A 24,857-nucleotide genomic window follows, 5' to 3' on the forward strand; every position below is an offset into this window, starting at 1 on the left:
CAAAGTGGTAAACCGTTATTGTGTGGTGCAAGTAATAGAAATGATTGCAGCACTAAATGGGACGTGCTGTAAAGGATGCCCCCCTGGGTGAAGTGTTTCGGGCATGTCCGACTAGAACGAGGCCTGGTGAAGACCCAGCACACGCCAGAGAGGTGACATCTCTGTGAACTCCTTGACATTCCACTTATTCAGGGTTTACCCGGCCCCGGATAAGCAGAAGAAAATGGATAGATGGACAGATGGAAAATGGACTGGGCTGAAAGTGAGTAAAAAAAAGCAGCCAGTGCTCAAACACAAACAATAAAAAACCTTCAGAAGGCCTGGAGATCTATTGCTCAGGACTACTTCGAACAATAGGACATAGTATGGCTCCTTGGAACCAAAGTATGAAGAAATAAGGGGCGGCTCGAGACCTTTGCACAGTACAGTATATATTTAGTACTCTGTATTTACTTATAATATAAATATAATAAGGTTCTATAATGAAATATATTAACAGTGAAATCAGTTTGGTCTTTGTTGTGTTGGTCACAGTTTAAAATTAAATGAACAGAGTGTGTTCACATCATTCACAGAGAAAAAGAAACGTTTCACACACCTGGGTCCTTCTCTGATCTCTCGGCCATTTCTGTACCACTTGACTTCAGCTTTCTCTTTGGTCAACTTGCATGTAAATTCTGCGTCCTCGAACTCGGTGATTGTTTGGTCTTTTAGGTGCACGTTGAAATCCGTCGGTGCCTCGCTGATGATGAGCTCTGCTGTGGCTTTGTCATCTCCGGCTACAGCTGTGTATTCACCCTCATCGGCCAGGGTGCAGTCTTTGATGGTAAGAGTATGCTTGTCTTTGTCAACTCTGTAGACAATGCGTTTGCTGAGGGTAATCTCCTCACCGGCCTTCATCCACTTCAGAGTAGCATTGGGCCTGTTGACCTTACAAGAGAAGCTGATGGTCTTCTTCTCCTGAGTGTCAATGTCCTCCGGGGGAACCACTATTCTTAGACTCTCCTCTGAAAAACACAAAGTACAGTCATATTTCAGACATTAATACTGTAGGTACTTTGGTACTTTGCATTTATATACTTTGCTAATAATACATTGGACATCCTACAATTCTCCTTCTCATGCCAAAGGTGATCTACTGGACCAAGTCTGAGGACTGTTGTTTGGTGAACCCATCATCATGTTAGAGATGATGTGAGTCTTATAATGTGATACATTAAGTGCTCAAAGTAGAAATCATCAAGTGATGTACATGTTCAGCAACAATACTCGGTGATGTTTCACTTTATGTGACAGTGGGACTGCAAACACAACAAAACATGCAGCCATGCTGCTGCCAGGAACCACTCACCCCTGATGGTCAGGCTGCAGTTGCTCTTGGCATGCTCTCCTCTCTGATTGGTCAAGTTGATGCTGTAGTTGGATTCGTCTCCCTTCTGGACATCTTTGATTCTCAGGGAGAAGACATTGTCTCTCTGGGTTATTACGTACTTGCTGCTCTCAAATATGGTGTCGTCGTTCTTCAGCCACTTGGCCTTTGCTCCCTCTGTGTTGACCTCACAGTTCAGGACGACCTCCTGACCTTCTTTGCCCTCTGTGTCTTTTAGAGGAGTGATGATTTTCAGTCTCTCTGCAGAAAATAATAGAGCAGACACCAATGAGAATATTTCTGGGTCATCTGGACAAAAGACTTTAATTTCAAACGGCTGAACTCCTTGAGCCGGGGAAGAAACAAAACCCAAAAATGACACCTTCCTGCACTGCAAGTACTTCTAGCTAATATTACGTTTCAGAATGTGTTGCCAAAAATATTATTAATAAAAAAAGATATACATTCAATATGAAAAAGAAATTTTACTTCAATAAATTCCTATATTTTGCTTCATGCTGCCAATGTTGAACAAGACTGATCTCGAATGTAAATTGTTAAATACAGATTCAGGGAAAATGCTTAGTGTACTTGAAAAACAAACTAATTTAAAACTTCATTTGGTCTCCCGGGAGCAGGTTTTCTTCCCATTAACTGAGATAAACTTAAAGTGGGCAGGGCTTACCGAGCACAGTAAGGTCGGCGCTGGCTCTAGTTGGTCCAATCATAACTATGTATCCACCCTCATCTTTAAGTTCACAGTCCTTGATTTCAAGGATTCGTTTCTTGCCATCGGTGACTATCTGGTATTTCTCTCCGGCCTCGAGCTCCACGTCATCCTTCATCCATTTGACTTCATAGGTCTCCTTGGATACGGAGCACGTGAACGCTGCCTTCTCTCCTTCCACCACTTCTAGGCTTTGTGGCCTTGAGATGAATTCAGCAGCTAATTCTGCAACACAGGAAGCATTTCAGAGCTTAGAGATCGGTTTATTTCAGTGAGACTAAGGCTTAGAATCGGGTTTCTTTTAGCCACATGCTAAAAACGAACATTTCCTAGAGGCTGTCACATTTCAAATCAAGTCAAATCAATCAAGTTATCTGAGAAAAGGTTTGTATTTAGGTGCTTTAAATTGTAAAATATCCTATAACAATGGCCTGAAATTAACCAAAACCTAACCTTTACCCAAGATGGGTTGCAAATGGAGTGATAGATGTTGAAAGGTAAGGGTTTAAAATAATAAATCCTGATTTTAGATTTATTTCTCTGCATTTTCTTTGTTGTGTGTGTTACTGCTCTCGCTGTTACTTTGTTCCAAGTGCCTTTAACATTTTTTGCGTACCATTAATCTTGAGGTTTCCTGAAGTTTTGTTGCTGGAACTTAGCCTGCAGTTGTACTCTCCAGCATCAGACATGTTCAGATCCTTGATCAGGAGTATCCTTCTCTTCCCATCTACAATTTGCTCATAGCGGCCACCCTCTGGCAGCTCCGTGTCTCCTTTGTACCAGATAACGTCTGCGCTGGGTTTGGAGACTTCACAAATAAGTTTTACACTGTCAGTCTCAGTTCCCTCCACATTGAACAGGTTCTTGGTGAACCTTGTCTCCTCCTCTGCAATGAAAGGAATCCTCCATTAGTTGCTTAAAACCTTTTAATACATTTTTAACAACATATATTTTAGCAGTAAACTGCCATAACTGCTATCATGCTCACATCATTTATATCTAATTCATAAAACTCATTCAGCTTCAGCAAAATTATGTTAAATTATCAAATCAATCTGTCCACTTCTGCTTATCCAACTCATATTCTAATTTCACTGACTGATCTCCAAATCACAAACATTTATTGGTCACACAAATGTAAAATGTGCTGTTTTCCTTGATTTATTTAATTTAATCCAACTAAACCAAACTGAAGAAAATTGTAATTTTCTGTTCTTGTGATGGTTCAAATATCTGAGAAAAACTTTACTTTGAGCATCAGAAATTGTCTAATATTATCTTTAGCTTTGAAGAACTGAACAATTACATCTAACGTTAAATAATAAAATCAAGTAACCAAACACATTAATGCGTGTATGAAGAAAGAGGCTGTGATCGAAGAAGAACTTCTTGATTCTTACCAACGACAGTGAGCATGCCAGAGGACTTTGAGGTCTTTGCATCACATTCGTATTCAGCCTCATCGTCAAACACAGACTTGTGGATGATGAGGATGTGCTGGCGACCTTGTGCAATAATTTCGTATTTCTTTCCCTTTCTGATTTCATTTCCATCCTTAAACCAGCGGACCTGTGAGATGTGAAGGAAGAGGTCACTGAGAGCAAGATCAGTCCAAAGAAAACATGAAATGTAACCTTTACTGTAAGCTCATCTGGCAAAAGCGTGTGTTCTCACTTTGACGTCTTCTCTGGACACTTCACATTCAAACCTGGCTGATTCCTTCTCTACAACCTCGACGTCGTGGAGTGGCTTTGAGAACTCAATGTGTGGAGCTATTCAGACAAAGAGAAGAGACTCGTTAATACACTCAGTTTACCACCTCCTGGAGGGGAGGTTACCTTAATAGAAGAGCAAGGCCAATGTATCCTCTGGGCTTCATGTGGAAGTTTCTTTACTGTTTTAAAAGGCACTTTAACTTTTGTGGGGAGTTTGTGATTTGTGATTTGACAAATGAGTATGTATACAGGCATGTTAAAAGTAATTTGATTTTAATTTGGAGCTTAAAATCACAAATCTCAGAGTGCCATCTATCTCTTAAAAAGGGTTCCTTAACAAAAACAGAGACTGTTTCCTTAATGACCAACACTACTGGGCCACACCTCTTAATCTTTGAAATCCGGTGCTTTCAGTCCCATTGCCACAGCTGTATAAAATCAAGGACCCACCTTTACCAACATTTGTGAAACAATGGGTTGTTTTGACGCACCCACAGATTTCAAGTCAAAGGCTCTCACTGACTGAAACTATAAATGGTATTTTTGCAAAGTGGAAGAAACACTGCAACTCAGCCATAAAGTGACAGAATGGGGCTGCTCAGTGCTGAGATTCAAATTTATGAGCATTCAGCTCAAAACCTGCGGCTTTCCAAATCTCTGCCAGGATTGATATCAGCACAGATCTGGAGAGTCATAGGATGGGTTTTTATGACGAAACAGTTCCTTGAAGGCATAGAGACAGTCGGCAGCTGGCCCAGTACTTCTGTCCCATTTTGGGCCCATTAGTTACCGTGGGGACCCCTTCTCATTGAGAGGGTTGTTTTAGGCCAATAAGGGGTGAGTCACAGTCTAATTGGGGTTCCTTTTCATGCCTAATAACTTCTAACTTAATTTTCTTCCCATTTCACAACTATACTTACGTTCAACATTGAGGAAGCATGAGGTTTTGAAGTCTTTAGCATCACAAGCATATGTTTTTGAGTCGTCCAAAGTGCAGTCGTGGATGACCAGCGCTCGCTTGCAGCCGTCAACGATCATCTCATATTTCTTTGTCTTGCGGATCTCCTGTCCATCCCTGAACCATCGCACTTCTGCATTTTCCCTGGAAACTTCACATTCGAGTGTGGCCGTGGCCTCCTCTTCCACTGTCTGGTCCTCCAGAGGCTTAGTGAACTCCACTGGTGGTTCTGGATGAACAAAGAAACAGAGAAGACAGCAGTTTGAATTTCAGTGAAGTAGAAACTGAACACTAAAGATCAGTTTATTTTTCGTGGGATTTCATCCTGGCCAATAAAATAAGGCTGCAGTGATAGTCACATATTGTGGTTGATTTATCCGTGCAACGTTTCACCTCTTCTAGTCTTAAAATGCCCACAGAAAAATGTAAGTTAACAATGTAAAGTCTCAGTAAGCTGCAGTAAGAGAGTAGCTGCGGTCCAAGCCAATTGTGTTTTTTGGCGTTAGATGGGTAAGTGCAAAATAATCTTGGGGATTTGATAATACACCTGTGCAGCCTCCACAAGTAAAGTTTATACATTCATAATGACCTTTTTAAATAACCTTTTTTTTCATATCTCACAGTATAAAGTTTTCTTTTTTCTGTGAGATATGTACCTACCCAAATTACAGACCTAAGTAAAACAATCAGCAATACAAATGATAAGGACCTGTGCCAGTGAGCTGTCTGTGATCCTGAGTCATGTTTACAATCTGAAACAGAAAACTTACCATTGTAGTGGAAACTACTTGGACCATGCACTGACAAAGTCCCTCCCTGAGCCTGGTTCTGCCGGAGGTTTCTTCCTGTTAAAAGGGAGTTTTTCCTTCCCACTGTCGCCAAACTGCTTGCTCGTAGGATCATAGGGTCATATGATTGTTGGGTTTTTCTCTCTATATATCATTGTAGGGTCTACCCTACAATATAAAGCACCTTGAGGTGACTGTTGTTGTGATTTTGCGCTATATGAATTAAATTGAATTGAATATCTTAAGTGCATTTAACAGTATCCATCCACATTGACAAACAAACAAATTGAACTGGAAGACCAACCAACACAACCACTGCATGCTCGATTTTATAAAGACACCAAGATATATCAACTTGCAGAGTAAAATGCTGGAGATTTTCTATCAGTCAGCTGTGGCAAGTGCAGTGTTCATTGCTGTTGTCTTCTAGAAGGACACTAAAAAAGCTGGTGACATCAATTCAATTTAATTCAATTCCATTTTGTTTATATAGCGCCAAATCACAACAACAGTCGTCTCAAGCGGCTTAACATTGTGAGGTAAAGAGCCAACCATAATACAGAGAATCCCCAACAATCATATGACCCCTGTGAGCAAGCACTTTGGCAACAGTGGGAAGGAAAACCTCCCTTTTAGCGACGAGGAACCAGCAGAACCAGGCTCAGGGAGGGGCGGGGCCATCTGCTGCCACCAGTTGGAGGTGAGGGGAGGGAAACAAGATAAAAGACATGCTGTGGAAGTGAGCCAGAGATTAATAATAACTCATAATTAAATCTGGAGTGGCCTATGAACACAAAAGGGATGAGAGGAGAAACAGTCAGTGCATCAATGGAAGGCACCAGCAGCCTAAGTCTATTGCAGCATAACCAGGGTGGATTCAGGGTCACCTGATCCAGTCCTGACTATAAGTTTTAAGCCTAATCTTAAAAGTAGAGAGGGTGTCTGGAATTAAGTTAAAAATCCTGAAATAGTGTTGTTGGGTTACCTTTGACAGTAAGACTGGCCTCAGTCTGGAAGTCTTTGGCTGCGAGTTTGATTTGTCCGGCTTCGTTTTGCTCGACATTGCGTAGAGTCAGGGTGTGGACTTTACCCTCCGCCTTCAACACCACCTGCAACAGAGTCGATAATCACAGGGTTTAATCTGTCCTGTATACTTCCTGTCAGGTTGATAGATTCATTCATATTTAGTATTTTCCTGCCCTGAATGTCACAACATGTCACAGGTTTTAACTTCTCTGAAGATCTTATATCAAGTTTAGAGATTCAGTTTTTGTCTGTATAAATCTTATCTCACTAAACCAACTCACTAATTTCCAATCTAATTTGGATTTTTCTGTTTTTTTTCCCAGACTATGAATGAATATATGACATTAAACCTCATTGCTGCAAGGATTAGGTATTGCAGTGTCACTGAACATTGCCCGTGAGGTTCAAACCCTGGTCCTCCTCCTCCTGTTAGCAAAGCAATAATTGCTAATGGTAAGACAGGTTTATATGTGATCAACAGTCTTTGTTCTTTGGAGGTTCCTTTGTTTCTCCACATCTACAGAATGTGAAGCACAGAGATTTTCTCGGTTAAGCCTGGACGGCCAAAATGAATATAGGCACCCCTCCCCCTCCACCCCTCCCCATTTTCCCAATTTAAACTACACGACCTATAACACCCAACAGCTGCTTTTACCACTGTGTCCTGCATGTGACAGAGCTGCCTCACAACACACTCACAAATGAAACGTGCAGCATTTCTTTATCAGACTAACAAAATAAGCACAACTGAAATTTATGTGACATCAAATGAACTTGGTTCGATTTTTCATTCCTAACAATGATATTTGTCAGAACCGTTTAAGATGAAGGTACAATGATATTTTTCTGTGCTGTGTGCATGAAAAGACACATCAGCTGTCAACAAGTAGACAGTACATTCATGTGTGGAGGATAAAGTGGCCTATTAGTGTCATAGTTAAAATGCTGCTTGATCAGAAAAACACTTTTGCTGATAAGCAGAAATGTGACAGAAAAAGTAAAAACAAGACAAACTGATAATAAAGTTTATTTAGCTCTATAAAAAAAACTTTATTTGTAACATCTTCAGCTGAAAACCTGCATATTTTTTCTTCAACATAAAAGATAAGATTAGATTAATTGGGTTGTCATGTGAGGCCTGAAGCACTTTTCTATAAGAAGAAAGACAAACTGCTGCTTTTTTATCAATTTTACTTTAAACTCTTTGTGAGTTTATATCTGCCATAACGCTGTAACATTTGCTTTGACCAACTCTAAACCTAGATTTTTTTGGGGGTGTTTCTTCCTTTGGTTTTAATTTAGAAAGTTACATGTTTGCCCTTCATACTGACACTTTTATGAATCTTAACTGAACTTGAGGAAGTGCAGTTCTTCATAATCTGCTATAGGTGCAACCACATGTACCAACGACACTCTTCTGTTTGTTTGTATTTAAATGCGCTGCTGAACAAATCAGCCACTTTTGGTATTACCCAAGAAAAACACGCGCTAAGATGGAAAGGCTATTCATTGAGCCCAAGGAAACATTCAGCTTTACATTCTTCTGTGCTTCAGCTACTACTGTGGCTGAAACCTCCACCTATGCTAAACATGCAACATGCAGTGCAACCGAGAAGGAGGGAACGATTCATAAGGACCACGCCGTTCTCGGGTTACTTCAAACTTTAAACACTTGGATCTGGATATGACTCGATTTCATTTCAGGGCCTGGACTATTCACTGTTCAACTCTGAATTACAATGTGGAAACAGCAAGTGCATCAGCTCAAGCAAAACACTTATAGCAGTCCATGTGTTTTGTAGCTGTAGCTGTCATAGCTCTGCTGCCACTTGCCCTGCACCTCAGCCTCCTTCAGCTGTTAAAAATAACCCTGCAGAAACGCTTGTGGGGCAGAAAAGCCTTCCTGCCTATGTTATCTCAAAACCAGGAATCCCAAACCCACACCAGCAGAGCCTTATATGAAGCCAGAGCAGTTCATTGGACACAAAAAACGAACATTGTGTACAAATGGAAAGGGAAATTCTGGCTGTGGGACACAATCATGAGGCCTGGACTTCTGTAGTGGTTTGTAACTGAATGTTAATGGGTCTTGTGTTTCAGGAAGCGAATCTCCTAGTGATCCTGTCCGCAGTAAAGAAACATTGCGTGGGCTCAGTCAGATGTGTTGAGACTTACTCTATCGCTTGGCTCCAGCTTTGTACCCCCCAGGAACCACTCGACAGCGATGCCTTCGTATGACAGCTCGCACTCAAAGGTGGCAGTCTCCCCAGCAGTCACGGTGACATCCTTCAGAGGCCTCTGGAGGCCAATCACTCGGGCTTTAGATTGGGAAGAAAACATGGTTAGCGCCCCTGACCGAAAAACAGGTCAATGAAAACCAAAAAACGCCCAGAGAGACATGGCTAATCCTCAGTGTCTATTCCTCATGGTGTTTTGAGCTGAAGGCTGCTGGTGCAAGACCTTGGACAACTGAAACAAGCTGCCCTGAGACTTGGCATTAGGTGTCCAAGCTCATTAGCATGAATCCTACTGTCAGATGTAAACGGCAGGCAGAGCCAGTGAGAGTTGGGGTTCTACCCTTCCCCCCTGCCAATCACTGCAACCCTTCTCTAGATAAGGAATGTGGCTTCAAAAATAACTAAGGAGCCTGATAGGCTGAGAGCCCACATCTGCCAAATCCATTGAGGGAAGCCGGTCTGCTCCTGTCAATCACAAGATTGCAATTTCCCAGGAAAAGGAGAATGTGAATGTCCTCACAGGAGTTACCCAACGTCACACTACTGGGGAGTTTGGTAACACGGGACATACAGAGCACTAGGAAGTCAGTGTGGATTAACAAGCCACATCAATTATTTATAACAGGCTTCTTCACATGCCTGAATTAAGGCCCCTTTACAGCCTGTTGAAATGCACTCTGGCAGCATGACAGCTCATGCAATCAGAAAGCTGTCAGTCTGAAGAGTTTGCAGTCTCACCATCAAAATGACTCATCTATTAAAGTTAATTCACATTTAAATCCCTACACTCTGAACAAGAATGACTGTTTATGATTGTGTAGCTGGACTGCTGAACTTTCTTTTATTTCTGAACATTTACTGATTTGATAAATCTAAAAGTGAGAGAGAAGCAAAATATGAAATAGTTTTTAATTCTAGAAACTTGTAAGCCTGCGCCATTATAGGAGCTTTCAATCAGTCGCTGAGTTATTTAAATATTGCACTGAATTAAATTCTAGTTCAGAGACAAGTTGGAACAAGATCAATCAAAATGAATCATGTGAAGGGAAATATTATTAAAACAACTGCATCACTAACTTTTAATTATTTATTGAATTATTAAAAACAACAAATTATCATCTGATCAAATAGTGCTCCTTGTGTTAATTCTATTACTGAAGAGGATCACGGGATGGGTTGATAACTCAAATCAAGAGGAGGAATTTCAGGAAATTTTAGGCTACGTTCACACTGCAGGCGAACGCGCATCAAATCCGACTTTTCTGACCCTATGCGACCATCTATCTGATCATGGCGTGACAGTGTGAACGGCACAAATCCGATATTTTCAAATCCGATCTGGGTCACTTTCGTATGTGGTGCTGAATCTGATACATATCTGATGTTTCAGAAAGCGACTGCTGTTTGATGGTCAGGTCGCATTAAATCCGCCTTTTACGTCACTGACACAAGACAGACGCCAATTATCAGCGCCGCAGAAGACATCGCGAACACTTCCTGACCATCCAGTGTAGATGTCAGTGAAACTGTTGGGAAGACAACGTGAACATTTTATTTGTCCTGTATAATCTGCAGATTCTGACAGAAATCTGCTGCTATCCTCTAAAACAGCAATAAGGATCATTATTACATTATTATGTAAATAAGAAATAACAAAATAACTTAAAGCAAAAATTGGGAAACGTAAAGTCTGAAGTCTTTATATTAAGGGCCATCAGTCAAACAATAGTTTGGTCTGGGTCTAAACAGAGCGCGTTGTGTCTGACATCTTCTTTTGCGCATGCGGGCCGATTTGAGCGTTCACACTAGAGCGCGTTTGCTGTCGCATTTTATTTGTAGTGTGAACGAGCAGACAAAAAAATCGGAATTGAGCATCAAGACCTGCAGTGTGAACGTAGCCTTAGTTTCATACTAGCAAATGTTATCACAGACATTTCAAAAATCGCTGTGATTGACTTCAGACTTGTTTCAGTCACCTTTGACCCTGAGCTGAGCTGAGGATTTGGCATTCGCTGCTGCAAAGTCAACACTTCCAGCCATGTCCATTTTGCAGTTATAGAGGATCAATAAGTGCCGGGTTCCTTCCTCCTTGATCTCCACATTCTGAGAACAAACAATGTGCAAACCAACAAGAGATGAATGTGCCAGTTCAAAACATTTTCATGGAATTTCCAACAAATGTGTTGAAATTATATTTTATAGGTGTAAAATCTTACAGCAGACGGATGAAGTGTCTCGCCCTTCAGTTTCCAGGTGGCATGAAGGTCCTCCTCAGAAATCTCTGTCTCAAACTTCGCCGTCTCGGTCTCTGTAACTTCCACGCTGTACAGTGGGCGGACGACCTTGATGTCACGTTCTGTAAAGTTTGTTAAAATATGTTAGCGAGACTTACAAGTGAAGGGAAGCGAACGGAAACGTATTAGACGACATCTGTGAAAAGAGTTTCCCATTGTCAGATACAGTGTAACAGATGAACTAAACATAGGACAAGACGGGAGAGTTAAAATCAGAAGACAAGCTTACAATTTGTGTAAAAACAGAAGTTGAGGAACGCTTGAGAATAATTAACCCCATAAAACATTTCAAAGTATATCCACATCTACACATCTACAGATCCATAATACCATGCACTGTAAGATGTGCAAGGTTGAATTATTCTCAAGTATTATAATGATAACTTTTACAAGCATTTAGAAATAAAGTGGAAGCTGCAGTAGTGCAGGACAAATGGAGATAACAGGAGGCGGGGTTTGGTGAATGCTGGTGGGCGGGGCCTGTCTCTGCAGTCCCGGTGGAGTCTGAGGGGCTGGATCACCACAGGTATTACCTTCGATGTTAAGGTCAGCGGTAGTTTTGTCAGTTCCACAGTCGCAGCTGTAAGCGCCCATGTTGCTCTTTGCTGCCTTCTTGATGACCAGCATATGTTTCTTGCCATCAGATTTGAAGGAAATGTTCTTGGAGGGAAAGATTTCTTCGCCATCTTTGAACCATTTGACCTCAGCAGCGGCCTTACTCAACTCGCAGGACAAAATCACCTCATCTTTCTCAACAGCGGTGTAATTCTGGAGCTTCACTGTGAAGTACAGGTCGCCCTCTGTGGGCAGACACCAGGATTATATCAGCTGAAAACATTCACTGGCTAAAGTCATGGCAAGTGCAGCGTATACATTCACCCAAAAATGTCACACGTTAATTCCATTTTAATACAGTAAGGGGAAGATGCAGTTTTTTCATGGCAACAAGTACACGAGTCCTGCACTCAGTACATTCTTTATGGAAATCTGGATGCATCCCTCTGCGGGACGATACTAACCGAGAACGGTGAGCATGGCCTCTGAAGTCTTGGCCATCGCCTCCACTTTGATCATAGACGTGTCATCAATTGTGACCTCCTTGAAGGCCAGCGTGTGCACTTTTCCTTCCTCGGACATGTGCACCACTTTGCTGGGGTGCAAACGGACGTCATTTTTGTACCAGACGACTGGGATTTTTTCATGAGAGAGTTCAACGCTGAACTCTGCAGTTTCACGTTCCTTTACAGTCACATCTCTTATTGGCTTGATAAATGCAAGGCGAATACCTGACAAGAAATGTGGCGTTTGTCGTTAAAAGGCTTTTGGCATACAAAGTTTAGCGAGCACGCAAAAGAAGAATTCAGCCACGTACCCAAACAAATCTTCTCCTAAAAACACTAAAGAGATCCAACTTTGTTTACCTTTGATAATCAACTTTCCGGATGTCCTCTTATCTTCAGCCTCGAACATGTATTTACCTTCATCTTCATATCTGGCAGATTTTACAAAAAGACTGTGTCTCTTTCCTTCCACGTGGAGTTCAAACTTGTCATCTGTTGACAACTCTTGAGATCCCTTCAGCCAACGGAAGCTTTTGGGCTCCCGGGAAATTTCTAGTTCAAATTTCGCTTCATCCTTTTCATACACATGTACATCAGCCAGAGGTGTAATGAATGACACTGGGACCTCTGTTGATTCAGACAGATAGTTAATAAAAAAATCAAAATATCTGAGTGGGCAGAGACTTTCCACGCTGACTCAAAAAAAGGAAGGTGGAAAGCTCACCCTTCACTTTCAGGTTAGCAGAACATTTGGCATTAGCAGCAGTGAACATGACCTCGCCGGTCTGAGGTACTCTGCAGTTGTACAAGACCAGAGTATGTTTGGCACCGTCCTCCACGATTTCAACATCCTGCAGATGGCCAACAAACGTTTTCAGCAAAATTGTGAGAGTGAAAGAAACGTGATGAGGACACAACTACGGTTTATCTCTACTAGTGTATCGACATCTAGATTTAAGTAAAAGAATGAAACCACAGATAAATGAATATCTGCTGAGATGCAGTGACATACAGTGGATGGACTGAGGAGTTCCCCATTCAGTTTCCACTGGCCATGGACATCGTCTTCACTGAGCTCAACCTCAAATCGAGCTGTCTCTCCGTCAAACACCTCAGCGCCATACATCGGCCGAACCACCTTTATGTGACGAGCTGACGTTTTGAAGAGGGGACAAAGAAATCATAAACATATAAACATATACAAACATGTACACACAATGTACACACAAAAACAAGTCAACATCAGACAGACACACATACAGAAACCAGTGCCTCGTGGTCCCGGTAATAAAATGTTGTGATGATTTGATCCAGTTTGAAACTGTGTGATTACTAAAGTGACAAAGTGCTTCAAAAGACAATAAGTGATGTGTTTTGAAAAGGAAATCTCATAACCAGAAGTCAGCGACATGACAACGACACCACAGGACTGACACATAGATTCGAATACAGTTTAGCTCCTTGGAAACTTTAAATCTTCTAGTTTTTAGTCTTCCAGTTTCTGCTGTTAATGGAGAGAGACGGAAAAAAAACCAGTAAACGCTGATTGGAAAGTGAAGTGCTTCAAGTAAAAAATTGCAAAAAAGAGTGAGCGATAGGACGCGATGCAAGGGCTGTGCAAGTGAAGACGAGTATCAAGAAGGGAAGGAAGCTGCCTCAAAATGACCGAATATCAAAATCAAGAGATTTCTGGGTCTTTACCTTCAATGTGAAGAGTCGCTGTCGTCTTGTCTGTTCCACAGTCACATAGGTACTGTCCTTTGTCTTTGTCCCCAACTCTCTTGATTATGAGGACTCTGCGTTTGCCTTCAGCTTTAATGTTCACCGTCTTAGAAGCTTTGATCTCGGCCTCATTGTGGTACCACATGACATCGACATCTTTGCTGAGCTCGCAATCTAGAACCACCTCATCTTTCTCCACTGCAGTATAGTCCTGCAGCTTAACTGTGAAGTACGGATCTCCCTCTAGAATGGGAATATTTTTGGGTAATTCCACAATACACCACAAATATACAGTGCACAAAACACGACAGTGAAGACACACGAGAAACACAAATGAAAACCACAAAAAATGATTTCGTATATATCACAGAGACAAGGATACAGTACTTTTGTAGACCCAGACAGACACAACAATGGACAAAGTGTACACAAAGCTGTGGGAAGGACGACACACTTGACAATAAGGACAGAAAGGACAGGTCGTTATTCTTGGATTACCTATAACTGTCAGGTTGGCCATGGAAAGAATTCCTTTGGCCTCAGCCTTAATTTGGCAGATATCATCTAGAGTCACTTCTCTCATTTCTAGTGCATGCTTCTTTCCATCCACGTGAATGACAACAGTTCTGCTCGGATGAATTTTGTTGTCGTTCTTGTACCAGGTGATGGGGATGTTCTCGTGAGAAAGCTCCAGCTCAAAGCGAGCTGTTTTGCCTTCCTTTACAGTTTGATCCTTTATTGGTGAGATAAATTTCAGCCTGATACCTACAATTACATTAATAAAACAGGGTCATATGAGTTAGCTCATATGATGGTGGGGTAACCAAGACAATGAATGCAGTGAAAACAATCGTGTTCTGGCCTTTTTTCCAGTAAACGTGGACCATTACTTACCCTCCACTGTGAGTCTAGCTTTTGAGGTTTTGCCTAAAACTTCAATCATGTATTCGTCCTCGTCATCAAACTCACAGCAGTTTATAATCAGCATGTGCTTCTTTCCGTCGTCGATGATGTCATATTTTTGGTCTTGGGTGATGATGTCAGCCCCTTTATACCACATGACTTTAAAAACATCTTTTGTGATGGTGCATTCAAACTTAGCTTGTTTCTTTTCTGGCACAGAAACATCCTTCAGCGGGACAACAAAGTCCATTTCGACTTCTGAGATAAAAAGTGACATAGGCACAATATGTCAACAACAGAACACAACAACAGGACTGGAGTCTACAGCCTGAGGTCGCTGTACCTTCTGTATCTCTTTAAATGTCCCTCTAGCTGTATAATTACCCCGAATCAGGAAGCACGTAGTATCAGGGACTATTAAAACACTAAGTTACTTCTTGCTATTGACTAAACTGAAGATCACTCCAAAGTGCTTAAAATGGTCAGTAAGACAACAAAGGTGCTGTTGCCAGCTCACAGTGTTCTTCCCATCTTGAACTACATCAGTCCTCTTTCTCACAAGGTGTTGAAGGACCTCCTATATTGAAGTTATTATTAAGGAACACCATGTTGTTAGTAACAAGAATTCAAAATATTCACATTCAAGTTTTGCCACAGGGTAGAAAAAACATCTTCTGAACATAGTTCCCAGAGAAGGCAAATAAGAGGTGTCTTCTGTCCACTTCTTAAAGTCTGCACTCCAGCAGATGTTTGCCAGGGAAAATCAATGATTTGTTGCAGAACTCCACTGCTGTTGTTAAAACCAAGTCCCTTTCAAATTGAGTCCCGTAACACATTCACTAACATGTGCTAACTAATAAACTGTCCATGTCCACAGATTTAACATAGAACATTTAACCATAAAAGATACAAATAAACTTTAGAGGGAGACAAAATCTGACACATTTATACTTTATATTTTCCAGTACAAGACTTTACAACAACAACAGATACAGCACACCAATTCAACCAGTGAAAATAGCTAAGATCCCACACCAGACTGATATAGTGGCACAAATGATCAAGTTGAGTTGTCGATCCTTTTCAGTAAAGGTGTAAGGTCCACTCTCACAGGACGCCTCGGTTAAGACCTCACACCTTTATTTTTACAGGACACTTTTACAGCACACAGAATTTGCAGTTCTTGGTTACAGGAGTTCCCCTTACCTTTGACATTAAGCATGGCGCTGGTTATGGCGTTCAGAGCCGTGTAGGTCACTTCTCCCGCCTGGTCCAGCTGGCAGTTTTTTAGCTTGAGTCTACGCACTGTACCCTCCATTTGGATGTCGCATGTCTGGTGAAAACATTACAATATACTCGCGAATAAAGAGTGAACATACAAATTAAAGACTACATGTGCAGCAATATAAGACAAGCCCTTTGTGCCTCACCGGGGATCTGGTCAAAACCTCTCCTTTGAGCTTCCATTCCCCAGGAATGTCGTCCTCAGAAATCTCAGTCTCAAACATGGCATCTTCCTTCTCAACCACCTCGACGCTGACCAAAGGCTTTAGGATCTCAGCCTCCCGCTCTGTGAACACATTATTAGAAATTAGTACTCAATATTAAATCTTATGCATCAGCAACAGAAAACTATTGCAATGATTTAAATGATTACAGTTACTATGGATATAAGTAAGTAAATGGATGAACCTCCAAGTGTTAGCTTGGCAGTGTAGATGCGTCCTTCCACCTCCAGCGCATATTCTGCTACGTCATCAGGCTGGCAGTTCTTAATGACGAGCGTCAGCTCCTTTCCTTCCTTCTTGATCTCAATCTTGTCAGATGGCTGGACTTCATTCTCTCCTTTGAGCCACTTCCAGTTGGGAGTTTCCTTGAAAAGCTCGCATTTAAATGTTGCAGCAGCCTTTGGTTTTACATGCTGATCTCTCAGTGGTTTCACTATCCAGTCTTTGACAATTTCTGTTGAATTTTGAGAGTCAATGACAATCATATGTTTCAGAATTTGCACAAATAAAACATTGCATGACAAAATCAGCTCAGTCTTAACGTGGTTAAAATTTTAAGCGATACTCAGTTTGAAAATTCCAAGGATCTCTATTTAATGTCCAAGCTGTGGAAATAAATCACATTTAGCTGCAGGACACTTTGCGGCAATCTTTTTCAATAGGATATAAAGATGCATAATAATGTTATGATATTTATGTTTGTTTAGGCAAACTACAAACAAGCCACAAAATTTGATAAAAATGTGTACTGAGACATGTAGGAGCGTGCAGCACGTCTCATTCTGCTTACCAATCACTTTGACGTTTGTTGTAGTCTTAACGTCTTCCTGTCCAGCCACTTCACATGAGAAAACACCGGCGTCCTCCTCCGTGGAGTTCTGGATGGTCACCGCGTGCTGCATACCAATGATATTGATCTGAATCTTGCCCTCCTTTTTCTTGAGGACCTCACCATTCTTCTTCCATATCACATCCCTCTCTTTGTTCAGCTCGCAGGTCATATACAGAGGCTGACCCTTGATTGCTGATGTCTCCTCTCCCAGTTCTTTGATCCATTTCACAGGTAGCTCTTTAACATGACAAAATAGCAGAGACATCACACATTATTTGAGGGGATTCCAATGGTTACATTTTGTGCATCTCAGGACTGCCAAAACATTATTATACCTTCAACGATAAGCTTGGCGGTGCAAGATATCTCTTTGCCAGCGTTCTTGGCCACGCACGTATATTCCCCAGTGTCAGACAGCTGGACATCAATGATGTTCAATTTGCGATCTTTGCCATCCGAAGTGAACTTGTGCTTGGGGCTCTCACGGAGATTGCTACCATCTTTCATCCAAGAAGTAACAGCAGTGGAAGGTGAGACCTCACATTCAAAGACAGCAGATGAGCCGATAGACTCGGCTTCCTGCAGAACAATGTTCTGAAGCTTTTTGATAAACTTCAGCGGGACAGCTTTGAGCTTGAACCCTGCAAAAGGTTCCTCTGGTGGTGGTGGTCCTTTCCCACCAGGCCTCAGCCCCCGACCCCTGCCCTCTCCAGGAGATGGGGTCTGCTTAGCTGAATAAACAAATTGAAGACCATCAATTCACATTTCATTTGAAAATAGAATGGCATGCTCACGTCATCATATCTGTATCTGCATCAGTAAAGTATTCACAGCGCTTTACTTGTCCCACATTTTGTGATGTTACAGCAAAATGGATCCATTTTTTTTTTCACCTCAAGGTTTGACACAGAATAACCCACAAAACTGGCAAACTGACAAAAGCTAGAAACTTTTCTCAAGTTTCTTAAAAGCCCCCAACAATTTACATCAAAGTATTTATGCTCAATACTTTGTTGAAGCTCCTTTAACAGCAAATACAGGCTCAAGGTTTTTTGAGTATGATGCTACAAGCTTGGTACACCGATTTTTGGGCAGTTTCTCCCATTCTTCAGGTTACTTGGGTGGTTCACAGCCATTTTCAGATCTCTCCAGGTGTGTTGTCCTGTTGGAACATGAACCTTTGCTGCAGAGGTCCGGAGCGCTCTGCAGCAAACTGTCATCAAGGATGTCTCTGTACTGTCTTTCCTGACTAGGCTCCTGCTGCTGAAAAACATCCCCCAGCATGATGCTACCACCACCATGCTTTACTGTAGTGATGGCATTGGCCAGGTGATGAGGGATACCTAGCTTCCTCTAGACATGACACTTGGCATTCAGGCCAAATAGTTTAAAGTCTGGTTCACCAGACCAGAGAATTTTGTTTCTCGTGGTCTGACAGCACTTCAGGTGGCTTTTAGCAAACTCCAGGTGGGCTGTCATGTGCTACCATCTACCATGCAGGCCCAGTTGTTCTTCTGGAAGTGGTAAGAAACATCTGGGAGGTGGTCAGGATGCACCTAAGCTCAAGTCTGAGTGCCATGGCAAAGGCTCTGAATACTTATGTACATGTTTTTGTTTTTCAATCTGAATCAAATGGGAATAATTCAAAGCAACCTTTTTTACTTTGTCACTATTGGGTACTATGTGTCAAATTTTAAGGTAACAAATTAATTTAATTTATTTTGACAAAGGCAAAACAAGAGCACAAAGACATTCTTCTCAAAGAAAACACTGAAAATGTAACAGTGCATTTAGCAGGGCTAAATACCGATTATTTATGCACAACTCATTAAGTTTAGCTTCACGAATTGAATCAATTTCTCTTTCAAAAAGTTTGCTGTGCATACAGATGTCTAAAACGACACATAACGTCTCACGTGCTCACTTACCAAACCTTAACTTTGAGTGCATGAATAGCCTGATGCACACAGATTACGTTGCATGTCCACGTGAGGTTTTGAGACAAATTGCAGGCTGCCAGCAGTGTTTCAATGTCCCAGTGTAAAGCTGGGACATCTGGGCTTTGTCATTAAAGTGTACTGGGTTCAGATTTTTAAGTGAACAATGAATTTAATCCATTTTTGAATAATGCTGTCATGTGACAAATTGTGAACAAATGAAGCGCTGTGAATCCTTTCTGGATAAACAATAACATTGGTTTTGCTGGAACACCATTGTTTTATCAAGGTAAAACTTACGTTTCAGCCCTCTACCTCTACCTCTTCCTGCTTCCTCTGTTGGTTGTCCCTCTGTTCAGGAAGAATATAAATTATTTTATGCTCACAGGCTAATCATACATACTTATCATGCTAAACATGCCAGGGTAAGGAAATCCAGTGTAGTGAATGGACTGGGGATTATGAAATGGTTCTGATGGTAAGTTTATGAAGTATTGACACTCACATGGGGGTCGACAAAAACACGATGAGGAAGACGATACATTAAAATTAAAATAAATGGAAGAACAAAGACGAATGCAATGAGTGGGGACAATACATAATGGAGAATGGTCAAATAGCAGAAACATAAACGACATAACAAAAATGAAACAAAGCGGTAAACGTGACCGGCAGTCGGACACGGAATGATTACACAAGTCTAAGGAAAAGATGAAGAAATCGCATCACACTTAAAATACGATGGAGGGAAAATGAGGTTATGGAAGCGAAGATGAGTGGATATTATTGATGGCAGGGAGGCAGGGTTTTTTCTTTTTTGGTTGTCACCGAAGATGCCACCATCTCACCTCTCCTGGCCACCCCTGGAACCTTCACAGCACCTTCCTCTGCTTCACCTTCCCAGTCCTCTAGCTCGTAACTCTCCTCTGGAACCAGCTCCCAGCCCCATGCCTCCTCTCCCTCTGGCACAGCCTCATTCTCAGCTTCAAACTCCTCTTCAAATACTTCCTCCTCTGCCTGAGTGGCAACCTTCTTCATCTCCACGGCTCCAGGAGAGACTTCCTTTACCAAGGGAAGCTTTCCTTCATCAGGCTTTGCCGGTTCCTTAACCTTGGCTTCCTCTTGCAAAGGCTTCTTTGGGACTTTTTTTAGAATCACATCCTCAATAGATTCTTTGGGTGAAACAGTTTTAGGAAGCTTTTTGAGTTTGTCAAGACTTGGCCTTCTCTCAGCTGCAACTGTCTCTGCTTCTTTAAGTTTCTCAACTTTCGGGGAGGGAGTCTTTTTGAGCTCTACCTTCTTGAGCTGCTCTACAGGTTTTAGAGATACTTCCTCTTTTTCCTTTGATAACACTTTTTTCTTCACTTGCAGAGGTTTTTTCTCCTCGAGAACCTTTTCAGGTTTCTCAGCGGGGGCTGGAACAGGAAGTATGGTCTTTTCCAACGGAGCTACATCTACCTTCTCCGGTTTCACCGGCTTCTTCTCTGGAGCTTCTGGGATCTCAGGTTTCTTTGGTTTAGCCTGTTGTTTCCGTTCTTCAGGGGTCTCAGCTGGACTTGTGTGACGTTTTGGCAGATCATCAGTTGGCCTCCTTTCTTTCTCCTCTGCGGGTTTCTTCTCAGGCTCTGTAGCCTGTTTGGCCAGCCTGTCAAAGGGCTTCAACTTGACTGTTTCTATCTCTGGTTCCACTGTTGGAATCTTCTTCACCTTTTTTGGCCTTTTGTCCTCTTCAGGCTCCTTCTCTGGAGATTTCTTTTGGTCTCCTGGTTTTGGCACCTTGGCTGGTGGCTCTTTTACTTCAACAGGTTCTTTCTCAGATTGCTTTGGAGGTTCTGTGGTTTCCACCTGTCTGGGAAGCCTTTCCCCCTTCTGAAAAGGTGACGTGTCCTTCTCTGGCCTCTCCTTCTTGTCTTTCTCTGGATCCTCTGCTGGTTTAAGAGGCTTCTCGAAGGGTTTCAGTTTGACTACTTCTGGTTCCACTTCATCCAAAGGCAATTTTTTAACTTTCTTTAGGGCTGTACTGGGTGGGGCACTTTCCTCCTCCTTAGGTGTCTTGGGAGTTTTCTTCAGAGAAATGGTATCTTTGGGTTTCTCATCTTTTGGGCCAGGCTTCTGCCGGGTCCACGCATCTTTAGGAGTCTCTTTTTGTTCCTTTGCTTCTTTAGGTTGAATAACTTTTGGCTTTTTCACCACATCTGCTTTCTCTTTTAGCTTCTTCTCCTCCTCATATCTCGTGGTGACAAACATAATCTCAGCAGCTTCTTCTTTATGTACCATCTCCTCAACATTAACAACTGTGGTCTTGGTGACCAGAGGTAATTCCTCTTGTTCAGGCTCTTTTTGTGGAACTGATGGGATCTTCTTCAATATGATAATCTCTTGTTCTTCTTCCACCTCTCTCATGACCCTGGTTGTCTTTCTCAACGTGGGGATCTCAAACGTCACATCCTCTTCCAATTTGACCTTTTGACCTTTTTTGTGTAGAAGTGTTTCTGAGGCATCAAACGTTTCATATTACTTGGTTAAACATCGGCTGTATGTATAATACAGTTTAGTGTCAGTAAACTAAACTCATATCACAATTTGTACAAACAAAGAAAATAGCAACTCGTGAAAAAGAGTATAAATAAATAAATATTAATATACAAGGGATAAAAATGTAATCAGGGATTTTAGGAAGATAACTTTGAATGATTTAAGAACAACAAACAAAAGATGACAGGGACATTTCCAGTTTCTCCAACAAAGGACAGAAAGTTTAATGTTGCATTTAGTAGAGCTAATAGGAAATTTGCAAATTAGTGATCAGCTTAATTAAAAAAAACAGTGTTGGACTGATGACTGAAAAGTTACAGATATAGGAGGTATACATGCATGGTTATATACGTGCATTTGGAGACAGGTTTCAAAAAAGGCTACAAATGCTAACTTTTGAGACCTCATGCGAGCATGCTTCAATCCACAAAGACAAAGCAATTTGACCACACCTCCAACTATTTTACAAATGCCTGCACCCAAACCTGAATAAATACTGATCATTTACGTTGTGATTACGTTTTGCTTCACAAATTGGATCATTTTCTCTTTCAAAAGCTCTCTGTGCACACAAACATCTAAAACTAGACATATCCTCTCACTTGCGCACTTACCAAACCTTAAATTTGAGTGCATGAATCGCCTGATACGCAAAGATCATGTTGCATGCCCACGTGAGGTTTTGAGATAAATTTCAGGCTGCCAGCTTCTCACAGATCGTTCAGACGTCCCAGTGCAAAACTGGGACGTCTGGGTTTCCTCTGTATTACTTGAAGTGGGTGTTTCTTTTCTAAATAAACAGAACAACTCATCACTAATTACAGACACAACGCAGTAACCTATAAAAGGTAATATATCACTTAAATAAGCTGCTGCTACATCCTGAAAAGTTAAGAATTAGTCATTAAGCTAACATTAATGTTAACCTACTGTTATTAGAGAATGGTAGGATTAACATGAAAGTGTTATTCCACATTACCTGGATTATATGATTATTTAAAATATACAGAGATTATTTAGCACATACTCACTCCAGAGAATGATCCACAGTGATGTACAACCATGATGTCCCCCCATCTGCAGCTGAGCACTGAATGAGTCTTCCCAGCAGATTGTCCAGCATGTAGCAGCAGCTTATTTAAACTATTAATATTTACAGGCTACGCTGTGTTATCTGTAATCTATGTTTGCTAGCAGAGGGGTGACAAGTTGTTCTGTTTATTTAGAAGAACAATGACCACTCCATTTGAAAAAAAGAACAAAAAGGACTATAGAGGATGTCCCTGTTTTACACCAGCACGTTGACAGCGCTTGTGTTTGTGGATCCATGTGAAGCTGGCAGCCCACATAGGCATGCGGCGTGATCTGTGCATATCAGGTGATTCGTGCACTCCTACTTAAGGTTTTGTACGAGTGGGAGCTTTATGAAAGACAAACGTATCCAATTTATGAAGCTGAACTTAATAAACTGCATGCAGATCATTACATTTATCCAGGCTTGTGTATTTGAATTTGTGTTTTTGATGTGTGTTCAAATTGTTTTGTACGTGTGTGGACTGAAGCACACGCTTGTGAGTCCTAAAGAGTTACACACAAATAATTGTACACATTTATACATTTAAGTGTAAGCTTGTGGATCACACCATTTGTAACCCTTTTGAGACATGTTTACTCCATACATGCTAGTAGCTCTATACTGAGTGTACTCCCACCTTTCTTGACTCCTCCTGGTGCTTGGACTGGCCCCTTGGATTCATCTAATATAAAAACATAGTTCAAAAAGTTGTAACTTAATGTGGAGGAGACACAAACACAGATGTGACTCACGTGCAGAGCAAAGAATTCACTGTGCTATCATTTAGATGAAGAGCAACAGAAAAGAAATAACACCGTAAATAAACACAAAGAATGAAATGAAGTTAGGCTGAGTACAAGGACACAGTAGCTTATGTTGAATTCAATCACCAACAGACACAAACACTGCAACAACAGACAGAGAGGCTTTACTTTGGCTAAGGGTCCTATCCTCCAACATAAGAAAGACTCATAGCAACACCAGTACACATACACAGTGGAGTATAAATAAAATTGCTGTTATCAAACAAGAAGTTTAAAAAAAGAAACTGGAACAGACTAGAGACCTTAAACAAAGAGAACATTTCCATCTCAGTCCTCTACCTGTTCCAGGTGATATCTTTTTTGTTAGTGGTTTTTCCTCCTCTGCAATCATCTTAGTTGGTTCTTCAGCCGCCATAACGGGCTTTGTCACGACCACTTTAAGTATAAAAAAGAAAGAATTGATGTATAATCACCAAAGCACGTAATATTTCTCAAAGCTGGAATCACTGTCTGAATACCTGGCTTTTCTTCTGGTGGAGTAATTGTCTTTTTCAACTTGGCATTATCAGTGACTTCAGGCTTTTTGGCAGCTTCTTGATCTTTAACAGCAGCTTGTGGTTTGCTCACTTAAAGTAAAAAGTATACAGGAATTTCAGCAACAGTGCTCTATCTAATCTACATCATCCTACACAAAGAGAACCAGAAGTTCATGTTGCATTTTTTCTATAAACACCTTGTTTTTGTCTATTTTGTTTCAAGACACAGTCAAAGATTTATATCTGCATAAGAGTGGCATTCTTTTCTGAATGCCTTAATAAACCCTCCACAGAAACACAGAAAGAGCTTTAAAGAAGTGGCTGGGTACCTTTTTGTGGAGCAGCTGGCTTTACCAGTGATTCTTTGATTTCTGGCACCAACTCCTTCTCCTTTACAAGTACTTGAAAATGAAATCACAAGACAATTAGCGCCTCACAAAGACAGATGTGGGAAGCATGAGACCATTTAAAGACTAAAACCACGTGACACTGCATAGAAAGCTGGATGACTGAGTTTCAACTCCATATGACAGCTGGACATTTGACCTCACCGTCCAAAACTATTGATAAAGAAATATTCACTTCAAATACAGAACTAGAAGTAACTGAAACAGCATTCAGTAGAAACCTTTTGTGATTTAACTGTAGTGATAAGAAAGCAAACAGCATGACGAGCAGTTTGTGCCCAGATGAAATGGCTAATATGATGAAGACGAGGAGTTATGAGTTCAAAGTCTTTTAAGAATCAAAACAATGACTGGCTCTCATATCAAGAGTGTTTCTTTTTGCCTCGATACCTCTGGAAATTTCCTGAAGGAAGAGTTTCTTTTCTCTCTTCTATTTCCAGTGTCAAATCCATTTGTCTGTAAT

General features: G+C 41.2%; 1 protein-coding gene across 1 annotated transcript in view; it reads right to left on the reverse strand.

Moving 5' to 3' along the window:
- ttn.2 (titin, tandem duplicate 2) overlaps positions 1–24,857 on the reverse strand; it is a 228,147-nt gene that overhangs the window by 103,118 nt on the left and 100,172 nt on the right. Inside the window, exons 93-122 of the mRNA XM_080290745.1 lie at positions 24,317–24,388; positions 23,970–24,077; positions 23,791–23,886; positions 23,325–23,369; positions 19,926–21,569; positions 19,378–19,428; positions 17,476–17,871; positions 17,099–17,377; positions 16,493–16,762; positions 16,231–16,370; positions 16,007–16,133; positions 14,792–15,058; positions 14,396–14,662; positions 13,877–14,140; positions 13,188–13,327; positions 12,900–13,026; positions 12,536–12,802; positions 12,134–12,400; positions 11,648–11,914; positions 11,037–11,176; positions 10,797–10,923; positions 8,759–8,901; positions 6,543–6,666; positions 4,732–4,998; positions 3,771–3,868; positions 3,497–3,665; positions 2,713–2,982; positions 2,055–2,321; positions 1,352–1,630; positions 599–1,007 (exon numbers count right to left, since the gene is read on the reverse strand). Of these exons, the coding sequence (XP_080146871.1) occupies positions 599–1,007; positions 1,352–1,630; positions 2,055–2,321; positions 2,713–2,982; positions 3,497–3,665; positions 3,771–3,868; positions 4,732–4,998; positions 6,543–6,666; positions 8,759–8,901; positions 10,797–10,923; positions 11,037–11,176; positions 11,648–11,914; positions 12,134–12,400; positions 12,536–12,802; positions 12,900–13,026; positions 13,188–13,327; positions 13,877–14,140; positions 14,396–14,662; positions 14,792–15,058; positions 16,007–16,133; positions 16,231–16,370; positions 16,493–16,762; positions 17,099–17,377; positions 17,476–17,871; positions 19,378–19,428; positions 19,926–21,569; positions 23,325–23,369; positions 23,791–23,886; positions 23,970–24,077; positions 24,317–24,388 (7,387 nt within the window). The remainder of the gene's footprint in view (positions 1–598; positions 1,008–1,351; positions 1,631–2,054; positions 2,322–2,712; positions 2,983–3,496; positions 3,666–3,770; positions 3,869–4,731; positions 4,999–6,542; positions 6,667–8,758; positions 8,902–10,796; positions 10,924–11,036; positions 11,177–11,647; positions 11,915–12,133; positions 12,401–12,535; positions 12,803–12,899; positions 13,027–13,187; positions 13,328–13,876; positions 14,141–14,395; positions 14,663–14,791; positions 15,059–16,006; positions 16,134–16,230; positions 16,371–16,492; positions 16,763–17,098; positions 17,378–17,475; positions 17,872–19,377; positions 19,429–19,925; positions 21,570–23,324; positions 23,370–23,790; positions 23,887–23,969; positions 24,078–24,316; positions 24,389–24,857) is intronic.

This window comes from Astatotilapia calliptera, chromosome 16, assembly GCF_964374335.1.
Source record: "Astatotilapia calliptera chromosome 16, fAstCal68.1, whole genome shotgun sequence".
Taxonomy (NCBI): Eukaryota; Metazoa; Chordata; class Actinopteri; order Cichliformes; family Cichlidae; genus Astatotilapia; species Astatotilapia calliptera.